General features: G+C 39.5%; 1 protein-coding gene across 5 annotated transcripts in view; it reads left to right on the top strand.

Moving 5' to 3' along the window:
* The window catches only part of LOC147318693 (RNA-binding motif, single-stranded-interacting protein 3-like), a 167,413-nt gene extending 150,163 nt beyond the window's left edge, over nucleotides 1-17,250 (top strand). For 2 of the 5 annotated variants that reach the window (XM_086310776.1, XM_086310773.1), the window contains exons 8-14: nucleotides 1,606-1,649; nucleotides 5,678-5,774; nucleotides 6,820-6,870; nucleotides 13,803-13,919; nucleotides 14,150-14,236; nucleotides 14,613-14,737; nucleotides 15,122-17,250. In XM_086310776.1, the coding sequence (XP_086166902.1) occupies nucleotides 1,606-1,649; nucleotides 5,678-5,774; nucleotides 6,820-6,870; nucleotides 13,803-13,919; nucleotides 14,150-14,236; nucleotides 14,613-14,737; nucleotides 15,122-15,125 (525 nt within the window). In that variant the 3' untranslated portion in view covers nucleotides 15,126-17,250. Of the gene's footprint in view, nucleotides 1-1,605; nucleotides 1,650-5,677; nucleotides 5,775-6,819; nucleotides 6,871-13,802; nucleotides 13,920-14,149; nucleotides 14,237-14,612; nucleotides 14,742-15,121 lie in introns of those variants that run through there. The other 3 variants (XM_086310775.1, XM_086310777.1, XM_086310774.1) reach the window with 2 other exon arrangements.
* The last annotated feature ends 110 nt before the right edge of the window (nucleotides 17,251-17,360 follow it).

Below are 17,360 nucleotides of genomic sequence, written 5' to 3' on the forward strand. Positions count from 1 at the left end.
AGCAAACAGTTGTTTTAAGTCTGGTCCAGAATTGCCAAGAGGTAGTCAAGTGGAAGCAGATCTTATTCAAACCTCAAAGAGAAGCCCAGCCTCAATCATTTGAACATGGTAGAAGGAATGAGACAGACAGAAACCACAAAGGGGCTAGTGTCACTGATAAATGCTTGGCTAAACATATTTAGTCACTATTTAATAACAGCTTTATGAAGGGAAGAAGGGACAGAGGGAATATAGAAATATACTAATATAATGCTGTTGGGGGAAAAAAACCTTTAACTCAAAAAATGGATCAAAAAGAAAAGTTTGGGCTGCTTCAGTGAGTAGTTTGAGTGCTTTTGGCAATTTTTGACTGTGTGTGTGTGTGTGTGTGTGTGTGTGTGTGTGTGTGTGTGTGTGTGTGTTATTGCTATTATATAACATTATCTTATTTACCACTGAAAGAGCCACATTCATCCATACAGTACACACACTGGTACTCTACTTTGTGACAGTTTGTGTAGAAAAAATCTCTTACACTCTCAGGCACACACACAGATAAAATGTGTGTTAGGAACATGGGGGGCGCTTCCCAAAAACACTTAAACTTGGACTAGAGAAGGCTGGGATCAAACAACTGGCCTTCTGAGCAGATGTCACTTACCTCCTGAGCCACACCCTTCTTATGGACTTTTGAGTAATCTCTAACTTTCCTATGTTGGGCTGTTACCTCCATTAATGCCAACCAGCATGGATTTGTTTGACTTAGGTGGTAGTGCAACTTCTTAATGTCTTGTTTATTTATTTGAATGCTCCTCAGGATAATCAAACATGGTATAGTGTGAACTGTTTTTTGTAAAAGAAAATAAAGTACCATAAAACTTCTATCCATCCATTCTCTTCCACTTATCCTTATCAGGGTCGCACTCATAGAAGCAATTTAGAATTATCAATTAACCTAACCCCAATAATTGCATGTCTGTGGACTGTGGAAGGTAGCTAGAGTACCTGGAGAGAACCCACGTAAACCCAGAAAAGCCCAGCCAGATAGTGGAGTTAAACTCATACCATAAAAGTTGACTTTTAAAAACCTTTAAGGAGAAACGGTAAAGAAAATCTAAAGCGTTCCACTGTCTTTGGTCTGCTAAAATTTAGAGTCAGTTAGAACTGGGAACTTATTTTGTTCCTACCTATTTTATATAGTCATATACCACATGCAACAATCGTCCCTCACTGACCTTCATGTGTTTGATTTTGTTGAGCATGTTAAATAAAACGACTGCACTTATAAATGGCTCTTTTGCTCAAAGGCAATTATTCCAAATAATTTTATTGTACATAAGAGCTTTTAGCTGGATTAGTTTGGAGTCTTTAGACTGCTTATCTATTGTTCATTCAGTAGGTCCTTATATCCCAGTCACTTTTGAATTTTGTGTTTTTTGTACAACGCTCTTGTATAGTTTGCTTTCTCTGTTCATTACACATTATAACGTACAATAGCTATATCATACTTTATTGTTTATTTAGTTGTATAGAGTAGCTGTATATGTGATAAAGACCACAAACACAAATTGGTTAAAAAGGCAAGTCATGTATTTAACATTTCGGTGTATGTGTTTCTTTCTCCAGAGTGGTATGGCGTTGACGTATGACCCCACAGCGATGCAGAATGGGTATGTAGAAAGTTTTTTTTTTTTTTTCTTTTACCTCTCGCACGAACAACCTCGATCTAAAGAGTGTCTCCAAACTTGACTTTTTACTTACATTGTTACACGCAGCCTGTTCAAGAGTGACAGTATAAAATCCTCCTAAGATCAGTGCACTGAAACATGGCAACAACCTGCAGAAATATGCACAAGAGCACCTGCATGCAAACGAGAGGGTCACACATAACACACATTAACCCATATACCTGAACTGATACAGAACACACATACTATCTGGCGTTCGCTCTTATTCTTACACCTAACTGATGCAGATGGAGCATTTATTTATGCACCTATGCATACAAGCTGTCAGAGTTGTAGGTTTTGATTGCAGACAGGAAGATGGGCGTTGTTGCAGTGCTGCTGTAATACTTTCGTCAGCCGAGGCTATCTGCAGTGCTCCCAAGTTGGTTGAGGAGAGCAGAGTGCCTGCCTGTTTCAGGGGGAAATTGGAGATTGGTGTTGTCTGGTAGGAATGCTGCTGGTGATGTGATCCCTGGAGATGCTTCCCTGCAGCTCTGCACTCTTGTTCTTCTCCTCCTTTTGTCAGATTGGTCCGCCACTTTATACCTTAAAGCCACTCTTTCTTTTTTCTTTTTTTTCTAGTTCATCTGAAATTATACAGTCCTTTTTCTTTTCACTGTTTTTGACTTGTTTCTTGCCCTCTCCACATTGTTTTGTATTGCTCAATTCTTCTCATTCGTTCTGTTTTCAAACAGCTGCTTTGCTTTGAGTCGTCTTTGGTGTCTTTCGGTGCGAGTGTGCTCATTCGTGCATGCATAAATGGGCACTCTCACGCAAGCATCTGTGTGCTTGCTGTGTGTAAGCCCTCTCCAACCTCTCTTCCGAGGTCATCGTAGCTCCTTCCGGCGAAGCACTAAATGACTGTGAAATGCTAATGCAGCTAATTAGAGAGGCAAAAAGCAGGGAGGGAAGTGGGTTGAATAAAAATGGAGGGCCGAGTAGGGTCAAGAGGAGGGCAAAGGCAGAAATAAAGTCAGTCCAAGGAGAGGGGAAAGGTATGAATCAATTACAGGTTTCACTGTGAGCTTGAGGACAACGTTTTTTTTGTTTTGTTTTGTTTTTGGGTTATTTTAAAGCATCCATTGCCAGACACACATTGTTGGAAAGCTTATAGTTTGTCTTATCTTAACCTACTTTTGCTTATTCTGAATCTACTAGCTCCCATTAAGTGTATCTCCTGTCTTTTTTCTTGCCCTTTTTTACTTCCCTTTTCCATCTATAGGAAAAGTCACTGGGGTCACCACTAAATCACTCAGTAATTTTTCAGTGTAAACGCCTGACAGGGCATTAAATCACACTAGGGATCCACAGAGGCTTTAAAATTCAGTCCTGTAATAATGTTCTGTTTGCAATTACATGTTTAGTGCATTGTTTAAATAGCAGTGCCGGGGTCCCCATTGACAGTTGGCTGCTCAGGGCTAATAGCCTACATCAATAACCTTGGGTCTGTCCTCTGCCTTCTGCTTCTCTCTCTCAATACACATCAGTCTAATGAAAATACAATAAACACAATCAGAAAACCACATTGAATAACCTGGCCCTGTCACCTCATTTGTATTCATCAGTGACAGTAATACAGTATCTGTAATGCAAGTCATTTATTAACTGTACAGTGAAAAAGATGGATCCATAGCACCGCATTGTGTTTATCTCTTGATTCTCATTCATGACAAACAAGTTCCAGTTTGTACTCCAGCTTATCTACATTTATTTAAACCCTGCAATATAATGTCATGTCCAAAGTTGGAATATGCAGTTAATCTAAGGCAAAAAAGAATTGGAGACATTTTTGAAAGTGAGTTGTAGCTTAGAATAGCCATCATTAATAAATAGTAAACTGTAAAACTACTTGGTTAGATCTCTGAATACATGGTTGTTAAAAGGCCAATAAAACATTAATAAATTGGAGTTAATTTAAAATCAGTCTATGACTATTTGCAAACCTTATTATCACACCAAGAAATTTGATTTCATCCACCATTTCTTTGTTCCATCAGTAATAACACCAAACTTCACATTTTTACTGCTATTTCTTAAATATTTTGTTTTGTGTATGTTCAAAGTTATTCCATTGACATTAAATCATTGTTTAAATTTGACTGATTCATTGACAATAGCAACAATGTATGTAACTTATTAGCAGGACAGTGATATCATAAGCAAAATGTACATATAGATTTTTTTTCTGAATTACGATTACCATTCATGATTAAAATGAAAAGTTCAGGACCTAGCATCGATCCCCGTCCAACTCCAACTGTACATATTGTTTTCTCGTAAATAACTCTGGAACCAATTATAGGCTATACCTCTGATGCCATAGAGCTACAATTCAGAAAACAAAATACTGGGGTTCACAGAACAGTCTTTTTCCTTTTGCACATATATTTTCTATGAAATCTATACTAGCTATTTCTGTAGATCTTTGCTCTTTCTGAAGCTGTACTGATTTTCACTTTGCAACAATACGACTAATGTTTGCTTGTTGCACATGGTTAAAAGTAGACAAAACACGCAATCGAGCCGCAGATGAATTAGAACCAAACCTGCCACAAATTTCTTTTTCTGGTTCAACAGAAGTGAGTCATGTTGCGTTAAAAGAAATAAATGAACAAATAACTGGCGTGTCTCTATTATATATGTACAGCTACTACTTAGGCCTCGGCACACCAAGTAGGGCATAAAAATCCAACAGGGAGACTGAATGTCTGTGAGAAGCACAATCACGCTCTGCAGCTTATCGCAGGCAGTTGGGAACCGGCTGCATGCACAAGCCTTGAGCCGCAATAGTTTAAAAATATCTGACGCTTTACATCTCGCAGTTGAGGTTCAAAACTGCTCATGCCGTCACTGACTGAACAAATGTAATGTGAAACAGAATGTGCAATAACAGAACAGGTGGGTACCTCAGGAACCCATTTCACCCTTGAAATGAAATGTGTGCATGTGTCGCAGGCGACTACCACCACAGTCCTCCTAGGTTTTTCTGTCTTTGGCTGAGCCCCATTGTCATCTCCGTGCATGGGCTATTACTATATGTTGTGCTCACTGCGGATTTTAAGAAATATTATGGAGCGACCTAACAGTAGTTTGAAGTTGCCTTTTAAAAGTAAATTAAAAATGAGTTTGTCTTTTTATTCAGGTAATTTTCTTCCCTGATTGAGAAACACTTGATATGTGGCAAGTACCTTTTTTCTACAATCATGGCTGTGTTAGAGATGGATAGGGTAGGGCTTCGCTTTCTGTCTCTGGCCCTTGGTTTCCCCTCCCCTCACTGGCTCCATTATTCAGTCAACAGACACTTTGGGATCGATCGGGCACAGCAACACGGCTTGGCGGATGAAACATGTCCTCTCTAGGTACACAATGATAAATAAAGCACTGCGAGCCACAGCATTCTACAGCTGCAGAGCTGAGGGGGTGAAATGGGGGGAAAAAGAGATCAAAATGAGAAGGGCAAATAGAGGCATAGGAGAAGTGAATAGATTATAAAATGCAGATGTTACAGATGCAACCGATGGGAAGTAGGGTGTGCGTAGGTGGAAACATAAAGAGCAATACTGAAGTATTTCACCCACTCACACATTAAGGTAATAATTCATTATTATGCGTAGCAGTGGTGCAGACTCCTTTGTAACATGATGTGTAGTCTGGTGCGGTGTCAAGTCTCATTCTAAGATGTCTTTGATTGTGCTACATAGAGTGAAGCTGCAATATTTATTGTTTCCATGACAGCCTTGATGATGTCTGATCCATTTTGTCAGTGTTGTCTTGAAGTGTACTGGGTAGTTCAAAACAAACTGAGACAAAAGCCTCATTTTCAGCATTACATGTGGTTATGTAGGGTGAGCTGAAACTGCAGAGAAACCTCTGGATTGTTAATACACGCGTTTGGTTCCCTCCCAGGTGATTATTAGAAGTTAGATGATGTGGACAGTCAAAATTAAAATGTATGTCTTGTGCTTTCATAGGTTCTACTCTTCTCCATACAGCATCTCCACGAATCGGATGATTGCTCAGACATCGATCACACCCTTCATTGCTGCCTCTCCTGTCCCCACATATCAGGTGAGTTTAACCTCTCAGAAGTTTGATGAGTGCCGTGGCCTACTTAAAACCAGAAAATCCCATTCCTGAGTCTATGTAGAGTAATTCCTGGATGTACAGGTGGAGTTTGTCATACTTAACCAAAGATATGAACCCAAAATGAAGTTATCAGCTCTGTAGAATCAAGGCAATTCTTTGTCTAGCAATGATAAAATGCAGGCTTACGTTGCAGAACTCCTCCTATCCATCTCCCATTCTTGAGCACAAATGCTGCTTTTAACTCTCAGCTCTCATGTGTCGCACCCGTTCTCTTCCACACACAAACCATATCAAGTTATGTCAGAGCTGGCTGGCAGCTGCTGTACCCAAAAACAAGATGGAGCTCTAGAGCTCTATAAGAAAGCCAAATTCAAAGACTCATGACTTAAAGTATCATGCTTTATAGGGAAAGAAAAAAACATTACCTTTCATTGTTTTAACTCATCATTGACAGATGTAGGTAAGAGATCATACAGATGCAGGTACAGAATGCATGCATACAACAATAACGCATGAGACAAAGGGACCCTCAGAGACTCATTTCTGCCTTCAGTTTGTTAGAGTTGAGCGGTCGGAAGGAGAACAAGATGAAAGTATGATTTGTGGCCAACTTAAGCTTTGATGATGAAACCCTCACTGTGAAGCAGTAATTGTTAAGACTGTTTTGCTCTCTGTGGTCTTCATATCCTTTTATAATTACGACAAACTTTCTGTATAGTGGACCCTTAGTTACTGCTGTAATATTCTTTAAGACGTGCTGGGACTGAGGCTCTGAAATTGGCTTGTAAAGGCTTGAGATAATGATTACTTACTTCTCTTCTTTGGTTTTCTCATTTTCACTCGCTTCCTGTCATTCTGTCTTCCAATTGTCATTCTCAATGTTCTCTCTTCCTCAATTCTTTACCCACTTACAACAATCTTGCTTTTGATCTTTCCTTTCCTCTCATCTCGTCATGACCTCCCCTCTGCATCATCCTACTCGTGTCCGTCCTCTCCTTCTCCCTTCCCTTCTCTTCTCTTTCTTCAGGTTCAGAGTACATCTTGGATGCCACATCAACAATATGTTATGCAACCTACAGTAAGTTTTTAAACCAACATTTCCTTTGTTTTTAAGCCTCGTTCTGTAAAGTCTTGTTCTCTATTTTCCAACCCTTTTCACTCACTCCTTTATTTATTATATATAATAAATGTACACATGCCGAGTGTACAGCATGTGTCAATTTTTCTCCCTGGCATACTCTTTTTGTCTTAAAACTTTCAGTGTGTGTGTTTAATAGCTTCATTACTCATGTGAATGTCAGTGGCAGGATTTATGGGAGAAAAACTACAAAAGCTTTTAAAGCATAGGCTGTATTGGTCTCGAGGACTGCCTGCAAATGCTTTTATAACAGTATTTAATGTGCCCTGCCTTTTTCTTCATCAAATGAGTATTTAATAATTCAGGAATGAAAATGTTAGTAATAACAACAGGTCACCAACAAGTTGGTATGAATCACGAAAACTGCGAAAAGCCAAGTAATAAAAGGAAATTCTTCCAATAAGTGCTTGAGAGCCAAACCCAGGTCAGAGAAGGAAAATAACTGTAACCCTGAATCCCAGCCCCACTCTGCTGAATCAGCCTGTGAATAGCCTTCTCAAAGGACCTCAGAGAGCTTGGCGAAACTCACTTTAGAATCTGTAATAAAAGGTTGCTCCCTGCTGGTTTTGAATGAAACTGCATGTACAAAAACAGGTTTCCAGACGGCTAGTTTAAAGCACATTATTTATCTATAAGTCAATGTACATGTGTAACTGCTGCTCAGTTTCATATAGTGATGCATAAAATTTGCATATCAAAAGCAGCAGTGCATCTTTGTGTATATGATGCATAATGCAGTGATGTAAAATCCAACCCTTGGTGTTTATAGCTCTTTTCCATCCATCCTTGGCTAGAGCTTTCTCTCACATTTTGTCTCTCATACACATAGCTTTGATTGACGTGCAAAAACGTTTTAAAACACACCCACACATTCTGTATATTTACATGAAGAGTCATGAATCGACTCTGAGTGTAGGTGTACAGTCAACATACTCTATAAACCCACACTTACCTACAAATTCTCTCTTCTTTTGGCAAACACAAACATAACCTTAACACAAACTGTGGGCTTTTCCTTCCTTTGATACAGGGACTATATACAGCCGCTCTATGTTATTAAGCCTCCACAGGCTTCGCTCTAAGCATAGTCCAAAGCCTCAGTCTCTCTGACATTCACTGACTATTGTAGCATAAAATATAAAATCTCCGTGCCTTCATCTTGTCATCTGACAAAGTACTGCATTGAATTAGTGGAATTAGAAAGCTATATCATATAAATTGTGGAATAGTCCAAGCTTAGTCCTGCTTACAAGATGATTACTTCTCAGTGTAGCAGGACCGATGCATTATGAAATCACAGGCAGAAGAGATTCATATTACAGTAACCTTGAAAGTCTTTCAGATAAAATTTAACTTCTATCTCCTCTTAAACATTTGTTCAACAATAGTTTAAAGGTCTATATCAAACACTATATGGACAAAAATATTCATGTTTCAATTCTGGTGTCTTTAGTCCCGGCGATGCTGGCTCGTTCTTAAGCCTGTGCCTGTGGCATTAACATCAAACTAAAACTGCTACGCAGCTCCTGCAGCTCTAATGGTGCCCCAGTACCTTCGTCAATATAGTGTATCTGTTAAAGTAGCCTGTAAGAGATGAATGTGCTTACATTCAGGGGGTTTATCTGTACACCTGTGCTAAAAAAGGTTGTATGATTTTGTTCTGTCATTCATGGGGTGAAGGAGTTTATCGGGGCAGGTACGTAAGGCGGTGCAAATTTCTGCAATCGTATCCGCCGTGGTTGCCAAAAATCTTTAGTGTTCAGATTTGTTGCTCCTCCTCTGTTGTTCTCTCTCCCTGTCTTCTGTCTTGCTCTTTATGTCTGTCTGGCAAATCTTAAACACATTCTGTTGTCTTGTCTGATTAAAATTATGTCTCTGAGCGGGGATAATACCCTTCTGTAAATGTTTTCAAACAAATGTCCCATCTAATTATTTGGCAGGCCGCTTGATATGACTTCCTAAGACTTGGGAAAAGACAGGGTGAGCTTGAGCAGAGATTGATGGTTTGGAGAAAGAGAAAAATAAATAAATAAACACGGCGGATTTGACAAGGAGGACAGGGGCGAGAAGGAGGTGCAGGGAAAGAGGAAAGAAGGGATTACAATGAATATATTGAGAACAAAGAAACGAAAACAGCCGCTGCAAAAGCATGTTTGGGCTGTGCACATCTGTTCTCCACCCTTGTCTATGTATAGACAAATTCCCTGTTAGACAACAAAGATGAGGGGTAGTTATTGTATTTCCTGGATACTGAAGAGCTTGACAAATTAAAGCTGCATCAGGGAGGGAGACTGAGAGACACAGCAGCTTAAGTCTGTTCCTATGGTAGCAGAGGCTTCCTCACTGCTGTACTGCAGTTAATGACTGGTAACTTTGATAAATGCTATGCACTCATTGACACTTTTAGCTAGATGAACATGCGCACACCTCCTCTGGTTAACAGTCCATCATCTACTTTGAGATTTTTAAATGCTTGTGGCACCAAAATTGGAATGTGAGACACTCTGTCGCTAAAGAAATTAATGAGTCTAATTAAAAGGTTAGAACAAGAGAACAAACATCAATGCTGTGTGCTGTTTTCATGGCTCAGGATTAAAAATGCACATACACTATTGCTCATAGGTTTGGGGTCAACTAGGATATTTAAATTCATGAAAACTTAATCTAACAGATTTGCAGTGAAACGAAATAGACATTAATAACATTAGATAAAAATATTTTTGATTGATGGAACAATTTTGTACTGTCTCAGTTTTGCAGCCTTGCACCCCTTTGGCACTCTGGCAGTTTTTCTGTTCCCATAACAGATGAGTAGTTAAGAGCCAGTGACTGCGCTGGCCACTCCATTATAGGCAAAACACCAGCTGACTGCTTTTTCTGAGTAGTTCCTATAAATGTCAGAGTTGCTTTGGAAATCAACTCCAGTCCTGCTGTATCCACAGGCACTGTATGGCACTACAAAACAGAGTGAAAGCCTGCCTTTCTCTTGTTCAAGATCTTTTGCTGTACAAATCTCCCACTTTAGCACGACCAAAGCCTCAAACCATCAAATTTCCTCCACCACACTTAGCAGATGCTGTCAAACACTATTCCAGCATCATTTCATGTCTGAAAACTGCTTACGTCTGCCCAATATTTGTGTGTTGTGTTTTGGGGATTTTTTTCCCCTGTCTTTATTTTCTACTTTTATTGACTGATCACAGTTATGGCTCTTTGGACAACTCTTCCTAGAAGGCCAGCATCTAAAAATCACCTGCAGGCTGGTGTTTTACAGGAACCATTTAATGCAGTGACCAGTTGAGGACCTATGAACGATCTTTTTCTCAAACTAACCACTTTGTACTGTCACCGGAGAATACTACACAATGCTGACATAAACACACTTAATTTCAGATTGTTCAGTTTGCCTCATGCAATAGCATTTACTTCTTAAAACAAGAAAACTGAGTTATTTTTTTAGCCATGTTGAGTGTAATCAAAACCAGGAACCCTTATGTTTCAGACACAGAAGTAAATTTATTGCTTATGTAATCAGTACAATCGTTTTCAGCTGTGCTAACATAATTTAAAAAACTGTGGATTTTAGGAGGGGAATTTGAATTTTACATGATAAATTTGCATTAGGTTGCATGGTTTGTAGTGTTTTTTTAAATATTACTTAAAAATAATACATTATTTATGGTTAAGAATTGCATTTTTAAATGGTCATTTGTAAAATTACTGATGAGGTTGACGTTATTTCAAATAAAAAAACAAATGTGCTTTACTTTATTAAAAGGAGCAGTAGAGGCTCACACAACTGTGATTACCGACAGACACCAGTGTAGCTACACACTGCCTGATTAATGTACACACACATTAAACACACCTGTACACACACTGCCTTAAGGATTGTGCATTTCTGCGCCTTGGTGGGATGCCCAGATTACTTGAACTGCCTGTCTTTACATCTTAATTAGTGAGAGGATGTCTTTGTGCATAATTACTCACAAATCCCCCTACAGGAAATGAATGCATTAGCCAAACCACGCAAAAAAAAAAAAAAAAATCACACACACACACACACACACACACACACACACAATCAATGCTGCTTATTGAGGAGGGCTGTAATGAGACATCTAAAGAACTGGGATTTCAGCTCTGCAGGAGACAAAGGCAGTGTACAATATCAGGGCTTGCAAATAGAGCTCTATACCTCACGTTTGTTTTGTTTTGTTTCCTAACCGCGAGATCCCGTGTGTGCAGAACTGTCACAGGTGCATGCCTGCGGGTGCATGGATAAAGCCGGGAACTAAGGAGTACTTGTCTGGTTTTACGCCGAAAATCCAGTGTACTTTGTGTGTTGATAAAGAGGGTGTGGACTCAGGAAATCAGCTTATAGAATAATAGAAACATCTGCACGTCGTAGCACACCACCTCAGTAAGAACAAATAATGCCAATTCAAAACTCTTTGCATTCTCACGCACATGGAGCGCCCATCATAAAAACAGCATTTAGGGGTTTTCTCAATAAACGAGTATCATTATCACTAATACTATGTATTTGATGCTTTCAGACTGCCTGCAGCAGTCAGTCTGCTTCTCTTCTTTAATGGGAAACTGACAGGGGAGAGGGAGAGAGGGCAAGTTCAAAGTTGAAGTAGATTCTGTTTGGGGTTTTTGTTGTTTTTTTTAAGTCATGTCCTCAGGGAAACGATAACTGTCATGTGGGCTCATTTATACCCCAGGAAAATCATCTGATGCATTAAAAACACGCACACCATAACATACAACTGCACTCATTACATACTAATACATAGTGCCCGGGTGCAGACCCATACAGAGATGGAGAGTTGATCACTTGTAGAGCTATAAATCAGAGCAGACAGCTACTCATTGTGGGTTTCATTTTTTTGTTTCTGCCTGGAAACCTGCTGTGAGATTGGATGAAGTGAAAGAAAGAGAAAGGGAGGATGAGAATTCATTACAAGAGAGAACGCATTATTTAGATGGTTGAAAAGCTCGGGTGTTAATACGATTCTGGCTGGTAAATTTACCTGCATGAGCCAAAGCTTTTGTGCCGGTTTGAGGGTAGATCTGTTGGTGTGTGTGTGTGTGTGTGTGTGTGTGGGCTTTCGTCTCATTCACTTGTAATACTGAGGAAAGTGTTTACAGAGCATTTCTGATGCTGCTGTGTTCTGCAAACAGATCTCTCTATGAAGACAGCAGTCAGGAAGAAAAACATTGTACCTTTGTTAACAGCTCTGACAATCTTTGTTTGCACAGTGTGTGCACGCGTGCATGTTTTTTTCCTGTAAAGCCTGCAGTCATAAGGGTCTTACCTTACAGAATCTTAACTGTGAACAACTGTCAGACTGTATATGCATTCAAAGCGAGCACTTCAGATATCTAGAACTTTCCTTGTTTTGAAAGTGTGTACTGTATGTGCTTATGTGTGGTTTTGTTGTTGCGAGCCTCCCAGAGAAACCCTACAGATTCAAAGCTGTTAAGTCGTCTGCCATACAGCCAGGCGTGTGCCTAAAATACCTAAATTTAATACTTGTGTTCTTCTAACGTTATGTCTCAACTTGAAGCTGTAGAGGTGCTGACTGCTCTCAAGAGCAGCACCAATACATAACCACTGATGCTGTCTGTGCTCATGGGAAGTGTAGTTAAACATCCATCACAAATAACCAGAGCACACAGTCTCCTATTAAATCTTTACAGAGCTGTTGAAGTTGTAGCAGAGCTGCACTGGAAAAGTAGATCTCAGCGCATCAAGGTGTTAGACTGCTTCAAAGGCCTTCACACTCAAGAGATTTAGAGTAAAAGCGTCTCTGCTCCATTCACAAGCAGGTTCTGTCAAGCCTTGCTGCCAAGCCTGCTGACTGGTTGTGTTGCTCATGTACAAACTCGCACAATTTGCAGTCACCAAATGTAACTACTTCTTCTAGCTGCAATTTTTTTTTACTTCAGCTTAAAAAAACTACAATGTGTCATTGCTTTAAAACACGTTGTACACTACACTTTCTTACTTTGATAGGTTAATGAGTGATCAGAACCCTTTATACTTTATACAGTAGTTTATAGATGTTTTCTTAATTATGTGTTTAAGCTGTAAACAGTGTTGGGGAGTAACGGAATAAATGTACCGGTGTTACGTATTTAAAATACAAAATATGAGTAACTGTATTCTGTTACAGTTACTGTTTAAAAGGGTGGTATTCAGAATACAGTTACTTTGTTGAAATAAATGGATTACACGGGGGTCTTTTCCTGTTTCATATGTTAGGCTATGCCCTCTCTATTTTTGGTAATTCCACGCCGGTGGAAACCCAAATGAAACGCACATTAAGACAAGCCCAGTTGTAAGTAAGCTATTAAGACTCGACTGGACACCGTGTTCGTGTTTTCCTCTGAAACAATAAGTTCCGTTGGAGCAGCCTTTCAACGCCTCTCTGTCTCTCACTGGCAAACAAAGTAAAGCTAGTTTTCGGCCACGAGCCCGACACAGAACCGACATATTAGCCAGAGGTCCCTTTAGCAGTTTTGCCATTAAGGTCTCAGCATTGGTTTTTTTTGTTTTGTTTTTTTTAAACCAACATGTCAAAGTTGTTCTGAATCTCCCCCCCCCCCCCCCCCCCCCCTTTTCTTTGAGTTATGTTTGCCTGCAAATTGCTTAAAGCTGTTGTCTCTTTACTCAGCTTATTTCTTTCTTTTTTAATCTCCACATTTCTTCCGATTTAATTTCCTTTCTCCACCATCTGATCATATATTGATTCCTGCATCTGAATTAAATATCACTGAGTGACTCCAAATCACTTTTGACTCCAAATAACAGTTATTAGCTATAAGCTGACTGGATTTGTATCCTTCCATTTCTACTCCAGGGTGCTGTGATCACTCCAGCTGCTGCCATTGAGCCCAGTTTGTCTATTCACCCCTCCAGTGTAATGGCTCCTCTAACCCAGCAGATGAACCACCTGTCTCTGGGCCCAACAGGCACTGTAAGTCTCCCCTTTGGCCAGTCAGCTCATCGTGCTGTGTGTGCATGTGTTTGTTTTATCCTTTGAGTTATATGTGTAATATAATTGTACACTTGCAGTTTCAGTGTTTTTCTCAGAGTAGAAGCGCTAGAGCAGAGGAAAACTGCCCCGGTGCTTCTGTTTTCAGTCTAAAATGTGAAATGACCATAAGACAAATGACACAGTCTGTGTTCTTCCCCTTTTATCTGTAGTACATGCCTGCTGCAGCGGCTGCTCCTATGCAAGGAACCTACATTCCCCAGTACACTGCAGTGCCTGCCTCGGCCATCACAGTGGACGTAAGGACCGAAACAACCTGCAAACTTTCATTTGAAATGAAAACTGCTGATTAAACATATATATTTTGTGATATATTAGTCTTGCTTAGCCTTTGGCAATCCGTATACTTCAATGAGAGAAATAATTTACACCAAACCCTCCCCAAAGATCAGAGGAGCTGTTTTACAAGTTCACAAGTATATAAAGTTAAAATCACAGACGGAAAACTGACCGCACCAGATCAACCTGTCACCTTTAAAAAAAAAATGCTAATTGAATTTTTCTCTTTGGATTCCTTATCTATGTGCCATAAAGGAGTCCCTACTTTTATATGATTGCCCAAAGTTTCAAGGCTTTCTTTTGTTCCTTAATATCTGGCTTTCCCCCCCCGTTCAGGGTGTGGTGACAGACCCCTCTCCACAGACAGCTGCCCCCTCCTCACAGGACGCCAGTGGGCAGCAGCCTTTACCTGTGGAGAACACAGGAGATCACGCCACAGCCTACTCTTACCAGCAGACTAAGTAAGTGTGATGATTGCAAGTCTGTAATTTTTTTCACATGGTCTTGTACAGCTGGTGCATCCTAACTGGTACATTAACTGTATCTGGAAAAATGAACAGCATCAGCTATAAAGGACTGCAGTAAAATTCCCAGATTATGCCGCGCTTTTTCTGTTTTGGTCACAGATGCATGGCAACCTTTGTTTGCAAAATTCTCCTTCTGGCTTTTTATCTTTTTCCTGGTGTTTATCTTGTTTTTCTGCCTCCTAGATAACCGACGGGTGGTTTCCTTTACACATAGTGATTGTACAAAGACTGTTGTGCCTGCTTACAAAAAAACCCGGTAACATTGTTCACGGTTCCCTCAGTCACGTCCTCGCTCACTGACTTTTCTGTCTCTTTTAGATAACAGGATTGGTAGGAATCATTGCTGCGTTGCCTTTAGGAGGACTGCACGAAGGCGCTGGAGACGCAGAGTATCAAAAGGAAACGGGACAAAACAAAAAACAAAAACAGAGGTGACATGGACATCACTGACGGGAGAATGCTTCCACTGTGCACGGGCACCAAATAAAAGACAAAACGAAGAAAAAAAATATCTTTCTTACCTGGTTGAACTAAGAAAAAGACAGAAGAAAAAGCAAATGATGGTTTGCTAAACTCAAAGACAATGAAATCAATGGCAGTCTCCAACTTTGAGTTTTCATTTTTCACCATGAGACTGGACTTTGCCTCCAAAGGAAAAAAAAACAGATAAGGGGACATAAAGAGAAATCTAAAGTCAACCAACTGTACAGAAAAAAAATGAACATTTGAATGTGCAGGTAGATTTTCAGACTTTTTTTATTGAAAATAGAAGGAAGCCAAGTCTTGAACAAAAACGGGCTGTCTTCCTTTGATATTAAGCTACATTATTTCCATTCTTTTTATTATTTGAGTAGTTTTCTAGAATATTAGTGTTTTCGTAAATCTTTATTGCCTTAATTTTCTCAAACTTTGGGGAAAAAAAGTTTCCAAGTGTTGAATTATTTAAAAAAAGGACTGAGTTGTTGAATGATTTTTTTTAAAGGGTTCTTTGAGTTTGAGAGCCTCAGAAATGAAATCTACAAAGCTATCTGTATAAGACAAAAAAAGGTTGTATTTGTATGAAGGTGATTTTAAATTATGTGGTACAGTGCAGGTGATGTTGGTTGACTAGGGAAAAAAATCCTTTTACAACTTGTGGGAGCGGTCAGCCCACCGCTTCCTGGAAATGCAGTTTAGTTCAATCATGGGAAAGAAATTCAGTTTCTCCACCACTTATTTTGTATTTTTATTTTTTTCATTGCGGTGCTTTTAAAAGTTTTTCCTTTGCCTGCTTGCTTGTCTCATTGCAAAAAGAAAAAGGAACATTTCTGACTTTGAGAAAAAGCAGAGAAAAAAAAGCTAGGATTTTTAAATGTGCAAAAAGCAATAGTTTTAGTAAAACTGTTGACAGTTTCTTGAGTCTTTCTTAACTGTTGAACAAAAATACAGCCCGCGGGTGGCATATTTTATACCAAAGATGAAGAAACTAAGTTGTAAAGAGATCTTCCTGTTGCTTTTTCTTAATTTTTTCCACTTTGAATCTGCTTTTTGGTTTTTGTCAAGCTGTTGCTGTGTGAAATGATCAGTGAATGAGAGCATGCAGTTGGTCCTTTAGCACATTTGCCTCAATGGGACGAGATGTTTTGTGCGTCATGTGATCAAACTACCACCGCATCTAAAACCCTGTGGAATCCTGGTGAAAAAGCTACTTTTTATTAGACACCCAACGACATCCTGCCGAGGCCTCATCGACTGACCTTACATAACAACGCCCAGACGGCATAGCTCGCGATGAATGCTTCCCAAAATATGACAGATTTGCATAATCTAAGTCCAACTCACTGTTTTGTCTCGTTCTTGCCAAACACAAGCCACTGAAAATATGAGCAGGTCAATGATCTCTGTGAGAGGAAAGGGCATTCCTGTTGAACGAAATGATTTCAGCTTATATATATTCTCCTAAAAAAAAATAAGGAGAATTACTTTTATGTTGCCTTTACTTTTGTTTTTTTTTTCTCTTTTTGATGATTATGTGTGAGCTGCTAAACACTTTTCAGTATTGGGGATTGAGGTTGTCTTATGTTGGGTCTCCGTGGAATATTTGCACCTCCAGAGTGACTGTAATTGATCATTTTAAGCAGAATAAAGATGAAAGAAACACAAACGTGCATTATTGTGCCTAGAGAATATCGGTTGAGAACAGAAGAAAACTTAAGATGAACTTTAACTGGCTCGCACTGGTTCTGAGGTCACGCCTTCGAAGACTCACACGCCTTGACTTTCCACCAATGAAAGGAAGCTAAGGAGAGACACAAGAAACAAATAGACATAGGAGAAAACAAAATTGGTTTAACCAAAATCAAATGGATAGAAAGCTCTAAAATAAACAGGGGTAGGGAGTGAAAGAGAGAGAACTCAAAATCAAAAGTAATATTTATAAGATCTTTTTTTTGTACAGGTGTGTACAAGAAGATGCAACAGAAGTAACTTACAGTGGGGCAAAAAAGTATTTAGTCAGCCACCGATTGTGCAAGTTCCCCCACTTAAAATGATGACAGAGGTCAGTAATTTGCACCAG

Source organism: Aulonocara sp. 'chitande type north' Nkhata Bay, linkage group LG11 (assembly GCF_057382095.1).
Source record: "Aulonocara sp. 'chitande type north' Nkhata Bay isolate Kocher_YH1m ecotype deep benthic linkage group LG11, A_spYH_male_GT1.1, whole genome shotgun sequence".
In the NCBI taxonomy this organism is placed as follows: Eukaryota; Metazoa; Chordata; class Actinopteri; order Cichliformes; family Cichlidae; genus Aulonocara; species Aulonocara sp. 'chitande type north' Nkhata Bay.